This window comes from Rhamphochromis longiceps, linkage group LG1, assembly GCF_057381845.1.
Source record: "Rhamphochromis longiceps isolate RC_006_pf linkage group LG1, R_longiceps_female_GT1.1, whole genome shotgun sequence".
Classification (NCBI taxonomy): Eukaryota; Metazoa; Chordata; class Actinopteri; order Cichliformes; family Cichlidae; genus Rhamphochromis; species Rhamphochromis longiceps.
The window spans coordinates 17,112,231-17,129,103 of NC_140557.1; the positions used below are offsets into that span (position 1 = coordinate 17,112,231).

Genomic DNA, 16,873 nt, shown 5'->3' on the forward strand with positions numbered 1-16,873 from the left:
TTTGGTTTGAAGTCTAAAAGTAGAGTCCTTATGTCACTTCTTTTACAGTGGATCTCAGGACACTTGCTTTTTGGACTCTTATTGTTGTTATCTTTTTCTTTCTTTTTTTCTATTGAGCCCTATTTGGGATAAATGTGATAAAGTGCTTCTTACTAAAAAGACGGTAAATGGTCCCACCAAATAGAAACGCAAGTTGTGATTGTGCAGAGAGCTGCCAACAGAATAGGTTGACCTTATCGCGTTGCTCAGAATAGAGTCAGAGGGATGGCGCACAGTGCTAGTGTTATCACAACAACACAAGTAGGCTTTCCATCAGGGATATTTATTTAAGGAGATATTACAGAGGGACCAAACAGCCCATACCTGTCTAAGCTGTGTACACTTCTTGTTTTTTGATTGATCTTTTTCAGTTAGTTGGAGATAAGACATTAAGAGTAACAGTGCTCCTGTTTAGCATTTAGAGCATTTAATAATATTTGTCCAATTTTGTATTTAGATGAACATGCTTCTTTTAAATGTAGTGTCAATAGAAGTATTAAAGTCTTTGGAGTCCAGAAGCATGCATCTCAATCAATGTGGTCCAACATGAAAGTAGGTCATGGGGGTGCAGCATGTTAGAGGTAACTAGAATTCTGAAATTTGTTATACTTTTTACTCTTTGTTTCTTTTTCCACATAGTTTAGTTTCAGAATATTTTAACTATGCAGGTTTCTGTGAGTTCTAAGTGCTTTACCCTCACTCACAAACATACACAAATGATGGGGGAAAAAAAGAATAAGCCACTCTTAGACAATTGGACATGTGGGATTGATGTTGCTATATAACTTTATTCTTATGTTTATCTGTCTCTCAAACTCGCTCCCTCTCCATTGGTTGCCTAGAGACCTGCAGTAGGATGCATGGAAATGGCAGGAAAAGGTCCGGCAAACCTTTGAGAAGTTAGTCATCTGCTATGTGGAGGTGTTGGTGGGATAGTGCAGAACGGTGAAGGTGTTCTGATGTCGTCCACTACAACAATCTTTCTCTGAACCGTATAACATATGTGGATGTGGTCATGGGTGGGTTGTTGTTAGTGGTGAACAACTCATTGCACTGTCATCAAGGAGGGGTGAGACAACAGCAAAATTAGACTGGTGCCATGGGTCAGTTTTTGTGCACTCAAAGTAAGTTAGTCTAGCCCTTGACCAAGCAAAGAGAAAAATGCTCTGGGAAATTTGGCATGTATTTTCTTTTTTTTTTTTCTTTTTTTTTTTGACAGATTCTAAAGTTGAGTTCAAGTGTGCTTAATTGCTCTTTTTTTGTGGTAACATGACAAAAATGGACAACATTATTTGCTGTGGATCTAATTAAATTCTTTCTATTCTTTGTTCTCCACAGGTATGGCCTCACAAGTCTTGGTCTACCCACCACACGTTTATCAAACCCAGACAAGTGCCTTTAGCAGTGTGAAGAAACTCAAAGTTGAGCCCAGCAGCTGTGTGTACCATGAGAGGGCACACCCACGGACTTTTCTGAACAGCAGAACCTTTGGCATTGTGCATCCAACGAAACAAGCCCACTCGTTTGTGAACCGAGACTTGGCAGTGGGCCTGAAAGTGCGTGGAAGACAAGAGTACCCGGTGCAGACGGTCGTGGTGCGTGGTGTACAGAGACAACAGTCCGGTAAAAGAGGTGGTGGAGCACCAGGCCCATTTGTGGCCCAGCAGCAAAGAGAAGCAGGGGTTGTCCAGTCACAGGACAAGGAGCAGCAACAGCAGCAGACAGACATAGCAAGTGGGAGCAGCAGTGGAGCAACAGGGGCAGGAGGAGGAGGAAGGGGAGAGGGTGGTGAGGGAGGTGAAGAGGAAGAGGGCGACAGAGAAGAGAACTGTGGAGGTTTGAACTCAGCTGACAGCTCTCAGCGATGTGGGCTGAAACGTAAAAGTGAGGAGCTGGATAACCGAAGGAGCACCATGCAGATTGTGGAGGAACTGTCAATGTTGCCTGCCATGTTGCAAACGACGACTGTGGGGAACGCAGCCATGACAGCCCCAGCGGCTGTGGGGGCTGGAGCGGGCCCCTCCAAACAGGGTGTAGGGCATGGGGCTGTAGGGGCAGCAGGAGGGACGGGAGGAGTGGATGGAGACTATCAGGTTGTGCAGCATGAAGTCCTCTGTTCCATGAAGAATACTTATGAAGTGCTGGATTTCTTGGGACGTGGCACATTTGGTCAGGTAGTGAAGTGCTGGAAGAGGGGCACAGGTGAGGTAGTGGCTGTCAAGATCCTGAAAAATCACCCTTCATATGCAAGGCAGGGTCAAATTGAAGTTGGCATCCTTGCTCGTCTGAGTGGAGAGAATGCAGATGAGCACAACCTGGTGCGAGCCTTTGAATGCTTTCAGCACCGCAGTCACACCTGCCTGGTATTTGAGATGCTTGAACGGAACCTGTATGATTTCCTGAAGCAAAATAAGTTCAGCCCACTGCCCCTGAAAGTGATCAGACCTGTGCTACAACAGGTAGCTACAGCTCTGAAAAAGTTAAAAAGCATGGGTCTGATTCATGCAGATCTTAAACCAGAGAACATAATGCTGGTGGACCCAGTGAGGCAACCCTACAGGGTGAAGGTGATAGACTTTGGCTCAGCCAGTCACGTGTCCAAAGCAGTGTGTTCCACGTACCTCCAGTCTCGGTACTATAGGTGAGTACAGATATGAATGACAAGATTGTATTTGTTTTTTCATTTTTTTTAATGGGTTCGGTATTAGTTCAGTGCAGTCTTGTACTCTGTATCCATCCCAGCATAATTAGTTTAAAAATGTCTTTTCTCAAGAAAAACAAGGAAATGTCTCCCTACTGCACAACATCCTGTGTATTTAGAAGGCACATACCATAGACTGTGAAAAATTTAAAAATGTGACCCTGCAGTGTTTACTAACAGACTACAAGCTAACTGCTCATCTTCCTGGTGCCACTGAAAAATATGTAAGATGTGGAAAAAAAAGACTTTAAATCAAGTTTAAAAAAAAAAGTGTCTTTGTGAACAAAGATCCACCCTGCATTCTTGCAGGGTGGATCTTTGGATTTAAAAGTTAAGAGGATTAAATATATTATGTTACAGAAAACAAAGGCAAAAGCAAACATTTAAAGATTGATATTATGTGTGCATGTAGATTAAGTAAAGAAAGGTAATGACAGAAGTTGGTGAATGCCATGCCAGAGGCTAATGGGGTTTCTCTTACAGGGCTGTGTATAAGATGCATAGTAGATGTAATGTCTTTTGTTTATGCAGGAAAAAGATCTGGGCTTCTGATAATCTTTGGCATGCAATAAAAAAACAAACAAACAGTGAGACAAATTACTTTTGGCATTATGTTATGAATGCTTTGGTTTGAATAGAAAAACAGGCCTGAAGTGATATCAACTGCTGTGTAAGTCAGGAGTGTCCTAGTTCACTGTTTGGTTTCTGTCTTTCTTGTATAGGAACCTTGAAATGATAAGAGGATATAAATTAGTCTTTTCATACTAATAGGTTCTCAGATGTCAATTATTTGCAATAGCTTGCGTATATATTTCATAAAGACAACTTTCCCATTGAGACTCAATGTTTCATTTACAAGAGACCCATTTCAGAGAAACATTAAAATTACATCAACAATAACAGTATTCTGTACATATGCTTTTAACAACAAGATATTTTTAACTAATATTGTAATTGGGGGATTTGTTTAGCCCAACCACATGAAATTTTATATTGTGTTTGAGATTGGGGGTAGAGGGGAAAAAACATTCAGTCTAGTGACCCTGTTTAAAACATCTTTTTTGACTTAAAGGCTGTGGGCAAATGATCAAAATGTAAGGTCTTATGGGCAAGTCAAAGAAAGAGGAAATGGGTGAAGTAAATGTGATACATGAGTTTAAGACAAATCCTTATGTAATTGTTAAGCTCTGCTAACACAGCTCACATATCGCAAACAAATGGAGACAGTCTGTGACTGTCACTTTCTCACTACTGGAAACAATGGCTGTATCCCAATTCAGGGTCTGCAGCCTTAAAGTACGCAGCCTTAACAGTCCACAAGGGCCGCGTACTCAAAGACCGCTAAGGCCGGAAGTGAGAGGCTTGTGAAATGGGACGGTCAAGCCTCCGTCGCGCTGCTCAGGTTGCCTAGCAACCATGACACTAACAGCTGGAAACGTTTCATACAGCTTTGTTTGAAAGAAATGAAGGAGAAAATCTTTTGTTCATTTGTTTGTTTGTTTCTACATGAGCTTTGATTTGATAAGTATCTGAGATAGGGCTGCCACGATTAGTCAACTAGTCACGATTATGTCGACTATTAAAATCGTCGACGACTAATTTAATAGTCGACGCATCGTTTGAAGATCACAAAGGACGCAGGAATGAGTAGTAGGATTTAAGAGTGTAATAACGGACTGAAACAGAAGATGGCAGCACTGCATGTACAAGGATGCCAGCTGCCGTTAAACCCCGAAGAAGAAGAAGCTGTGTCCCAGAATTCATAGCGCAGCCCAGCGCAGTTGTCAACAATGGCGGCAGCTAGTTAGTTTTAACTTTACTCTTATTATTCTTTCTGGGTCACAAAATAAACCTTTAACATATTTTCAGGCGAGAATGTAGCTGTGTAAACCTCAAATATCTGCTCAGTTTATCAAGACACCACATATTTTCAAAAGCGCTCCGACGTTTTCGGAGGCGTCTGTTACCCACTAGCTCGTTAGCTAGGCGGGGGCAAGGCTAACTAGAGCCGTGAGAACACCGGACTCCCGGCAAATCGTTTTCAAACCCACCGCCGTCTTTCGCTAGTCAGGTTAAACATATATATAAGTCACTTAGATAACTTAAAAATGTTATTGTTTGGCTTTCTTTAGTATTTTATTTGTTCCTGAGTAAATCGGTTTGGCTGAGATTAAAGTTATAGTTTTTACACAGCTAAAACTGTCAAGCAGACAGCTGATTATCAGAAGTGTGAGACGCTGGAGAATATACTCCGGTGTCCTGTTATATTTTAGAAAGCAAGGAGTTTATTAAACTTCACCGAAACAATCTGCAAATTTCATTAAAAATTAATAAACTACCATCTTGTCTTTATTTTTAGTTAGCACAAACACTTCAAGCTGTAAGCTAATGATAGTTATATAAGACCAGATGCTGCTGGTGTAATAAGCTGTACGCTGTACGTCCAATGGATGATGATCTGATTAGTCGACTAATCGCAAAAATAATCGGTGACTAGTCGACTATCAAAATAATCGTTTGTGGCAGCCCTAATCTGAGACTGAGACCATGGGACTGTGAAATCATGATTATTGGGCTTCACTTCTGTACTGGGCCCTATTTCAGGAAGCCGGTTTAGAAAACTCAGAGTGAAAAACGATACTCAGGGTTGAGTAACCCCGAACTGTCCAACTCGGAATATTCGGTTTCAGAAAGGCTGATAACAATTAGTTCAGTCAACGCAGAGTTGCTTTAATCCCAAATTAAGAGCGCGCACGAGGATACATAAAGCCCTGATTAGTGGAGCACAGATTAAGCGAGTCACCATGGAGACGGAGGGAAAGAAGGCGCGGTCAATGTATCTTACAGCGCTTGAGGCCGAAATTCTGATGGCAGCATATGCCGATAACATGCAAATTCCGCGGAAAAAAAGTAACACAGCCTCAGCTGCAAAAGAACATAGCCGACAGAGTCAATGCGTGAGTGTTAATTTAAACATTGATCTAGGGATTTCCACCCATTTAACACGTTATTTTATTATATTTTATTTTTTATTTTATACATTTTATTTTATGATGTGATGTGAGCGCAGGTGCAACCCAACAGGCCCCAAACGTTCCTGGCAGCAAGTAAAAATGAAATATAAAAATATAGTCCAAACAGGTAAGGTGTAATTGTATTATGAGCCATAGTGCTTGGTCTGTTTGTCCGATGTAAATCATTTGCAGTTAGAGGCTACATTAATTTCCCCTCTGTAAGCACTTATTGAAATTATCTGAGCACATTACAAGTACATATTTGCTTACTCTGTATGCTCAAATGTGACCCGTTATAGCCAACAGAAAAAAAAGCGGAGGCCCGGAAAACAGGTGGGGGTCCTCCACCACCACCACTCACAGAGGCTGAGCAGTTGGCTTCCACATTTGTGATAATGTTGGCAGCATCACATATGATCTTCACAGTGCAGAGAACACAAATTAGCATCCATTACTATAATGAAATAATTTGTTAGTTTGAAATGCTACAGGGAACTATGTACCTGTACATTAATGCTGTGGAAAGACTTCCTGTTCACATAGTCTCCTTCATTTACTGAAGGAGCAATGATTGGAATGTGAGTGCCATCTATACAGCCAATCACGCCTGGGAACCGTGAAAATAAATGTAAAATTTAAGTAGTAGTTCAAGTATCACCACATCATGAATTAAGTTTCGTTCATCCTGATACCTGCAATTTTGTGGAATCCCTCTTTGATAAATCTTGTGGGTCTATGACCGGGGAACACCACAAACGAGTACAGGAGACGTTTCAGTGCAACTGTAACATTCCTGACTGCCCGACAGACGGTAGCCTTGGAAATGTGCTCAGCATCACCAATATTATACAGAAAGCTCCCGTTTGCAAAAAACCGAAGTGCAATACAAATAATATGTAATGAACTGAGAGCATGTCCGCGATGTGTCACATGAGCAATATTAGGCCTGAGGATGTTATTCAAATAAATTCTAGATTGTGCTGAAAAACTGTAACGTTCACACAGGAAATCATCAGGAAATGATAAAATGACCGAACGCGCTCTAATCACTCTCTCCCGGCGGAGAGCTCTGCGGAGAATTTGGGCTTCAACATCTACTGGCTCTTCAAGTAAGGAGCACGCCATGTCTGACACTTCCTACAGTCAGGTTTCTGACAAAGAGGCGGAGAACGTCAGGGTTAGTTGAAGTAAACCTGCTAGGGGGCAGGTTAGCTTCACGGAGTGTGTCGTCATAGTAACTCACTCAGAATTAATCTAAACTCGCTTTGTGAAACTGAAAACCCAGAGTTTTCGTTAACTCAGGGTATACTTACTCAGAGTTTGCACTAAACCGGCTTCCTGAAACAGGGCCCAGAACAGTCATTTATGATTAGCTAGTAAATAACAATTAGCTAATGTTGTTCATGAGACTAAAGTCATCTCACTTTGGTAATGTAAATATAATATGGCCAATATTAAAGTTATAATTTCAATCATTATTAGTTATTACAGCAGTGAATGAACTCTGTTTCAAATACTGAGCTTCAGTAAAGATTCAAGCTGCATTTATTTATATTATTTATATTTCCTGTCACCTTAAATCTTCACTCAAAGACAGGTTTCTTTGACACTGTATATATAACTGTGTTATATATATGAAAGACAAATATTGTTCTTTTAATATGTTGGCATTGCTAAATTTGTCTCAGTGCTTACTTTAAATATCCATAAAATCATCACATTCTCTGTAAGACTAACGTCAACTATTGAACGGCGTATATTTTAAAGTAAAGGCTAACGAAGTTGGTACAAACATCGCTAATGTCACATAACTTTGCCGACATGTGGCCAACAGTAATGTTTTAATGTTCTTTGTTATTAAACATTCGCACATAAATAAGTAACATAATATTCAGTAGGGCTGCTCAATTAATCGAATTTTAATCACGATTACGATCTGGGCTTTCAACGATCATTAAAAATGACTGAGCCGATTATTAGCCCCTCCCTCATTTATCCGCGACACCTTAAAGGCCGGTCCGTGAAAATATTGTCGGGCATAAACCGGTCCGTGGCGCAAAAAAGGTTGGAGACCGCTGATTAAGAGGACCCGAGGGAAGCTCGGAAAGCTAAGCAGAAGTTATTTGGAGAGTGACTGCCGTTGGTTGAAAAGAGAGTTTAAAAAAAAAAAACTTCAGTGGTGTTGCACACTATTTTATATTATTTTTTTAAAGTCATTGTTAACCCTTTAAAGCCGGTCAGAGCTGCATGCTCCGTTTTGCGTAACTATTGTTAAATCCCTGTAGAACCTGAACCGTGTAAGCTAGCGCAATAATTTGTTTTGCATATGAAACCGGAGGAGTTGTACTTACATCTTATGCCATCAGCTTGTCCTCGGTCACGGTTTCGTTCCACATATAGCTTTGCAAAAATTGCATAAAAAGCGCTTGCAGGAACAAAAACATAATATTCCAGAAACACGCTTTGCCGTTCCTATCAGCTGTTCGTAACACTTCCCACAGTGAAATGATGCACATGCTGTTTTCTTTGCAAATTTGCATCATAGGATTGTTTTTTGTTTTTCCTGCAGTATATAAAAATTGCTGTATCTCCAAAATAAAACTATGAAGACACTCAAAATAAATTTCCTGTGGTGGGAAACTATTTTTTGCAACTTTATTGTATTTAAAGTTTTGAGGGATAAACCTCTTAAATTTCTCCAAGTAGAAATATATGTAAACAAAACAAAAGCGATTTTCAATTTTTTTTGTAGTTTATTGCACTTTTTTGCAATTTATGTAATTACTATGGACTTAATGCATACATATTATTAAAATATGGGCTATAACAGTTGTATTGATGTATAGCAACTTGAAATGCTCCCACAAATGGCACTACAGCATGTAAAAAAAATAATATAAGCTCTGGTGGACTTGGTTCTATAGTAGGTCTTAAAGGGTTAAATAAATATCGTCAAATAATCGTGATCTCAATTTCAGTGAAAATAATCGTGATTATCATTTTTGCCATAATCGAGCAGCCCTAATATTCAGTACTTACTTTTAAAAGTTTACTCTTCGGCCACCCCTCTTCTGCCGTTTTTTTTTTTTTTTTTTTTTTTCCTCCCCCCGGCAAAATTATCCACACCCACCGCCGCGTTATTCATTCTGGGATATGTTGGGCCACGAAGTCTATACCGCCACATCCTTAAAATTCAGTGACATGAAGGATGCATTTGAGGGCCGCATTTCGAGCAGCCTTTGAATTGGGACAGCCTTCGTCCCGTCGCTGTGACATCGTCAGTCTACTGCCAAGAGGCGCCATCATCAATGTAAATACAGAACACACTTAAGAATAGGAGTGATAGATATAACATAACATCATCTGTCAAACACGGTGGAAGCAGTGTTATGTAATGGGCATCAATAGCTGCCAATGGTACTGGGTAATTGGTGTTTCTTGCTAAGTTTCAGACAAATACTGCAAAACTGATTGGATGGCACTTTGTCACAGTGCAAACAGAGTATGACCCAAAAGCAATAACATTTCGAACCAACAAAGCATGATTTTTAGTTAAAAAAGACAAAACAGAAGTAAGACCCACAAACCAGCAGCAGCTGAAAGTGGCTGAAGGAAATGACCAGCAGAACATCTGAAGGGAGGAAGCATTTTAAAAGGGCCTTGGGTTGTAGACTTCAAGCATTCATAAGGATTTTCATGTAAATATTAAAAACAAGCTTCATATTTAAAATGTTAGCTTTAAAATGTTTAAAATGATCATACTTTGATAATTTGAATAAAAACTGAAAGTCTGCACTTCAGTCACATTTAGAATTGTTGTTTTTAAAAATTCACTGTAGTTGTACAGAAATGAGGTTTCAAAAAATGATGCGTTACTGTTTAAAAACTTGAGAACTACACTTTATCAGAGCAGTTGTCTATTCAAATGGAAAGACTGAGATATGAAGGGCTTCATACTCTTGGTGCTTCTAACTTGGTTTCTTTGCCTGGGACGGTTGAGGATTTATGAGCCACATTCAGAACTGGCTATTATAGTGAGCAGCTTTTGCATAGAATTTGAATAATTGTCCCTGCCTGCACATTCAGACAGTGGAACAGTGTGCATTGCAGGCAATTCTGTACTTTGAATAAAATGGATGCAAATAGTATTTGATAGCTGTATTCATTTGCTTTTACTGTAGATTGTTCTTTAGTGTCTAAAGTGAGAACTTGGCAATTACTTTGACCAATTCCCTGCTCATTGTTTTATGGGAACTGTGGAAAATACTTGCTAATTGTAATTATTCCTTGTATACTCCTTTCATTCCAGGAACTCATCAGGCTTTTGTGTGAATGTTGTTGCGATGCATATACACTTCATTTCAGGAACTTGTTAAAAATAAAAGTGTCAAGGTTCTAGAAACCAGTCTCACCACTTTAATGGTTGCTTGGAAATAATTGCTGCATGTACAGCAAGCCAAGAAAAATACCCATTACTATGATAATGTGTAGATATGCCTGCAACTACACAGCTGAAAGTGTGACTTAGTAACATGTTTGGCTCATATATTTGCTGGTTCTGCTGTTTATTTTTTGTGGACAGAGGTATGACGTAGCACAGGAAATGGTGACCGAAAAAAAATAAAATAAACCGAGAAACCAAGCTATGCATAAAAACAGCCAAGCAGTGACGCAATTAAGAACTGGACTTTCCAATATTTCCATTATTTGTCATCTTAAGCACGGTGGCACGGTGGTTAGCACTGTTGCTGCACAGCAAGAAGGTCCTGAGTTCAATTCCACCATCAGGCCGGGTTCTTTCTGTGTGGAGTTTGCATGTTCTCCCCGTGTTTGCGTGGGTTCTCTCCGGGTACTCCGGCTTCCTCCCACCGTCCAAAGACATGCAACTTGTGGGGATAGGTTAATTGATTAATCCAAATTGTCACTAGGTGTGAATGTGCGAGTGAATGTGAGTGTGAATGGTTGTCTGTCCCTATGTGTTAGCCCTGCGACAGACTGGCGACCTGTCCAGGGTGTACCCCGCCTTTCGCCCTATGACAGCTGGGATAGGCTCCAGCGCCCCCCGCGACCCTGAAAAGGATAAGCGGAAGCGAATGGATGGATGGATGGATGTCATCTTAACTTCACTGTCTCTCAAAACTGTCTGAAAACAATTTCTGATGCATGAATTTCAATTCTTGCATTTTTTTCATCACAAATACTCATTTAGCAAACCTCTTGGCTGTGAGGGGGAAAAACCCCACTTAGCAGCTGTGAGCTGGCCAGTCAGCCAACAAAATTTTGTGATTTGGAGCAAAATGTATGCTTTCATGAGTTATACAATTCTTATTCATTTCTAATGCTAGCCTTTCCTTCCAAAGTCATAACCGAGCTATAACTGTTTTTGTTTTTCCTCCACACTTTACTCTTTCCATCAATTTGATGGAGGCTGGCTTTTGTCCTATCATTTCTGTTCCTCAGCTCTTTTGGATTCTTTGTATGCTGTTGGAAAGTAACGTCAGGCCTTTCTGTTTTTGTTGTTTTCCTATTTTCCATGTACCTTCTTTTAGAATGCACAACTGTTGAGCTTTGATCAATATTTGATGTCCCATCTTTATCTATCTTTAACATCTATTCTAAGATTTGTCAAACTGTAGCAGACAGGTTTTTTTTTTTTTTTTTTTTTTTTTTTTTTTTTTTTTTTTTGGACTATATTAACATTTTATTAATTTTTTTTACCTATGTTTGATTTCATTCTCCTGTTACAGCAAAATTGTTGGAATGACAACAGACTAATGAAGTGAAATATCTATTGTAACTCTGTCGTCCCTCTGTAGTTTACCCCTGTGGGACAAGAGTATGCGAAGCACACTGTGGGGAAACTGCGTTGCTGAGGGTGAAATTGGAGGGTTGCTAAAAATAGCTCATGGGATGCTGGCCAGTGTGCTTTGACTTCTATAGATGGTGATGCACATAGGCAGCCAGAATGAAATAAGGACAGCTTGAAATACTAGAGAACTCTGACTTACTTGTTCAAGGTCAACTAGCTCGACAATGTCAGCTGTTTTGATTCCCATATGTCGATGCACGTTTCTGTGTTCGCTGTGCTGAATGTTTAGTTCACCTTTCTGAGACAGGAGATGGTGGACACCTAAAATCTATCACCCACTCTTACCAATAAGTTTGACAGCTACACTGACTGCTGCCACAATTTACAAGCATTTGGCCGTTGGCCACTTGTAATTTGCCACTCCAGTTTGCATAGTCAGCAAAGCTGGAGTGCTCACAGCTCCAGGGTAGAATTGACATCTAAAAATTACAGTCCCTCCAATCATCTGCTATTTTAATATTTGGAAATTGGAAATATTAAGTTGCATTTATTTACCGTGAACATATCATAGTAAGTATCCTGAGTCTTTACTGGGAGGAGTTCATTACATTTTCTGTTAGTTCATTAAAAAGCCTCCCCAGGAACAAATACCATTCTCTTGCAGGAAATGTTCTTGAAAAAATGTTGTTGTTTTTTAAATGGGATAAATCACAGACATGAGTGATTGAGACAGGTTTACATTAACATGGTCATTAATTCTGTGAAACAATAAGCTGTGCATTATTCTCCTATCCATGTGTAGAATAGTTGGCCTAAGACTGATGGATTAACTGTCCTTGAAAAGTAGGTCTGTGAGCATTTATTCCATTGGACACTCTTAGAAACTTATTTGTGGGCATGGAAACTTGTGCACACACAAGCATCTTCCATTTTATGAACAAAGTCCTTCTCTAGACTGTTGGGTAAAGGGTTTTTTCTAAGTATTGATGTGGTCAAAGTAGCTTGCACTGGCTTGCAGTCTGTCATTTGGCAAGCACTTAAAAGTTATGCACTGTCGAGACTAGTTCTCATAGTACTTTTTGTGATTCTAAATGCTCTCACAAACAGCAGTAGGTTTGTTCCATTATTATGTTTGTGTCACAGAGTGGTGTGGATGGCTCCTTTTGTAAACTCCCAACGGCACATTTGCACTCCCACCAGAGTGGTATTAGCTGTTGTTGGTGTCACGATGTGAAGTTTGGACTCAGGAGAATATTCCCCAGCCCTACAAACAGTATGATGGTATGAAGAGCTAAAGCTGGTGTTTGTTTTTGGGGTTTTTTTTTATTGGAGCAGGTAATGGAGCATTTTACCACAGGCAATATCAGTAATCCCACAAAGAATGTAGAATCTAATGTTTCAAAAGATTAAATATATGTGAACATAACTCAGTATAGACACTTTGTTTTTTTTGTTTTGATACAAATATTTGAATAATGAACTTTGTAGTATTATTATCAATGCTGTAAAGCTACGGTTCACTAAAACATTGTTCTTTTAGTTGTTAGTACTGCATCAAATTAAATGGTTTTGCTTTTGTCTGTTTGAGTTGGTAGCTTAGAGCGCAAACATAAGGGGGAAAACAAAACTGCACAAAGTTTAGCTTTAAAGCTTTGAATCCAATTTCTGCTTTCTACCCTGTTCTGTAGTTACTTCGTTTTAGAGAGTGGTATTTTAGGGGTAAGAAAATGTAAGCTGGTAAGTACCTGCAATTTTTCCACAGTCTTCCCAGTGGATCTTAAATATCCAGAGGTATTTCGTTTTCCTGTCACCCTAAGCCCAGAAACAATTTCTTTAGGCCATCTTAAGTACCTTCTTAAAACCATCAAAACGGTAAAAAACACATTACACCTGAACTGGGGGGAAAAAAAAGCTTTCCTAAAGCTCAGCGCTATGTCAACACGTTGAATGGTTTACATCTGTAAAACATGTCTGAAAGCTTTGTATCCTTAATCTAAAGCCTTTGCAGATCAAAGTGCAAGTGGTTCCCCCGCCCTTTGTTACACTGACTCTGTGTTTCACTGAATAATGCAGGAAGCTCTGTGTGTATGTGTGTGTGTGGTATTGCAGTTCCTGGTAAAAGCATGCAGTGTGGCTCCATTCTTCCTTCATCGAGGAACCATGTTGTCAGTTCTTCTTTTTAGCTGACCTTATAACAACTGCAGTGTGGTTCAAATAAATGTCTCTGTCACAACAGTTTTACTCAAAGGCTTGTGTGAGCATGCAGCGACAGTGATCCTTCCCTCTTCTAATGTGTAACCACCCTTATTTGCTCTTTTCTGTATGAGCTAGTTGGATATCTCTTTACACTTTAATCCACCCTGCTTTGTCCTCAAAGTAAAGACCCAAGGACTATTTCTGTATTGTGAGATAGTGGCCATGAATAAGAAATAAAGATAGAATTGTTGGTTATAAATAATAAAATATGTTGTCAGTATTTTTTTTTGTTTTTAGGTAGAAAATTGGATACAAATGAAAATGTTTGGGTCAACATCTTAATGCACACATAAACAAATCTGTAAATGAGCTTGAAAATGTAGTTGCAGCTTCTTACCATTGCCTCTGCCTATTTGAGTTTAATTTTATTACTGTAGATGAATGTCATAACTGCAGTGTAGGAAGGTTACACCTTGCATAGTGGCAGGCCTTCTCTGAGGACGGCATTGTTTAGTAGGATGATTTCTGTCAAAGACCAGGTAGCAGTCAGTGCAGTGTTATTAACGTATTAACGCCTTGTTCTGAAGTGACCTCAACAAACCAAATGCTACACATATTTTATGTGTCTATAAAACCATAGAATTGTTCAATCCACACCAATTAACAAATTACTTACAACACAGCACAAACACATGGATTACTTATGTTCTTCCAAGTAAAATTTCTGGTTTTGTCCATAGAAGGTATTTAAAAAAAAAAAAAAAAAGATAATTTTGGGCTTTGGAAGGTGAAGCCAATGCAGAGGTCTGTAATCTGTAAAAACCTTTCTGATCAGTATATTGGCTCGGTCACCTATTTTGAATCATAATAAATGAAAGATTCTCTGAAAATATTGTCCAGTTCAGAAAGGAGGACTCTCTAAGGCATAGGTGTCAAACTCTGGCCCGCGGGCCGGATTTGGCCCGCAGCCTACTTACATTTGGCCCACGAAGCCATACCAAATTATTATCAGAGCTGGCCTACTGGTATTATACAGCTAATATATATATTGTTTAGTATTAAGCTTTGCTTGTTCCATATTCAGTTTTTCAGCAAAATGTGTTTGAGTCCATAAGAAAAGATTCATTCTTATATCTGGAGGAATAAATATATTTCAGTAAATATTAACGTTAGCCAGCGACTTTGTTCCAGTTTTGAATTTTGGCCCACTGTGTATTTGAGTTTGACACCCCTGGTCTAAGGTATGCTCATTGGCTAATAACCGGTGATTGACAAGTTTTTCTTTTGGGGTTTGGCAATCAAATCCACCCCTGTTCTCACATCTGGTTTCAAAATTCCAACCTGACCACAGTGTCTTTACGAACCAATGGGTTATATTGTTGCCACCTACCTCTTTTATTCTGTTACTAGGACGCTGGGAAGGATGTAGAATGTGAGATATTGGGTATAATTGCTGTGTATAGTTACTGTTAATTCTTTGTGGGTGTGGGGGGGCTCACAATAGTTTTGCCATGGTCTTGCCATTGGGAGTATATGGCAATGTATTGTGTCGTTTTTCTAATGCAATACATTGTTGATACACAGTTGGCAAATATCTGTTTCTGTTAAAATGTTCAGGCACTCAATTCTTGTGTCTATTTGACTTTGCACCAGTTTAAGGACTTTATTTGATAAGCAGTTATTACTGTAACTGCTGTAATGTTCGAGTTTTTAAAGCACCTTATAAATAAGATCAGTGTAGAAGATGCACTCTGTTTGAGTGACCAGACTGACAAACTGGAATCCACACTTCAACTTTTCCTCATTGGGCCAGGTGTCCTCTTTAAAGCTTATTGAGAATACAAAACTGTCAAGGCAATATGCGAGCTTTCTTGTCAACTAACCTGCTAAAAGAGCACTTTTTCTGTAACAGAAAGGTTGAAATGCCAAAGCTAAAACTGCTATATAAATATCTATTTTTTCTCTTCGTTACTTCTGAAGGTACGTTTCAGAGATAACAGATGAGGCCTTCTGGAAGCTTTGAAGCTGTGAGGAAAGTAATATAATAGTCAACTCGTATCTCACTAATTAGACTTGTTTTTAAACTCATGCACTAGCATTAGTCAACAAACCTAATGGACACGCTTTTGTCTTCTAATGGAGAAAAACATTGTAGGTTTACAGCACACTAAAACATTAGAAGCAGATCGACTGCATTTAATAGCCTGTAAAAGTAAAATAATGCAGCATTGATCTGTTGCTGTATTCTGTCCCTGTAAAACATAAACTGGTTTTGGATGAATTGGTACCCGTTGCGGAGTAGCTATGAGGCATCAGGTCACTGCTTCTGATCATTTGTACTTACCGGATGCTTTATCATTTGACTTTGAGTTTTTTGTCTATTCCTCCATTCATTTATTCCCCGTGCACACTTATTCCTGCTCAGTTTTATGAAGTGGGTCTGTAACATGATGTAGACAGTTTTGTTGTACCTGTCTTTTTTTTTTTTTTTTTTTTTTTCTGGAATTCTTGCACGTGGCAGTGAAGAGTCACGAGGCTTCACTATCTCAACTTGTGCGTCATATCCTCAGAATGAAAAACAGATTCAGTTTCATAGAAAGGCGGTGAGCTTGAGTTAGGTTGATTAGGATGGAGCCCGGCAACCATGGCAACATCCACTTATCCCCCAAAACTAAATGAAGGAGTCTTGCAGTTTTCCGTTTTTCTCTTTCTTTGTACTCTTTATTTCCGTTTGGCATTTTACGTGTCGTATTACTATTGTGCATTCAGAAGAGCAGAAGGAAAATGCACTCATTTTCTATGTGTATCAACAAGAACATTAATCTTTATATTTTGAAATAAATAAATGAGTCACCCGCTTTAATTCACATGATTACTTATCAGACCTCTAATGCATTCTTTAAGTCCATGATTTTGTTGATGGCTCAGGGCTCTGAAAACAATTAATGTGGTCAGCAACCATTCTACGCCCTCATGTTGACATTTTGTATATTTCTGACAAAAATGCTGCACTAATGCTTATAAAGCCATAATACTGGATTGTTTTGAATACGTGGGGGCATTGTGTGGGGCTTAGTACGCTGGCTTTGACTTTTAGAAATAGGGAAGGATTGT

General features: G+C 39.3%; 1 protein-coding gene across 3 annotated transcripts in view; it reads left to right on the plus strand.

Moving 5' to 3' along the window:
• Positions 1-16,873, plus strand: part of hipk3b (homeodomain interacting protein kinase 3b) — a 49,058-nt gene that overhangs the window by 9,616 nt on the left and 22,569 nt on the right. For all 3 annotated transcript variants that reach the window (XM_085400662.1, XM_085400669.1, XM_085400666.1), the window contains exon 2: positions 1,378-2,680. In XM_085400662.1, coding sequence (XP_085256788.1) covers positions 1,378-2,680 — 1,303 coding nt within the window. The remainder of the gene's footprint in view (positions 1-1,377; positions 2,681-16,873) is intronic.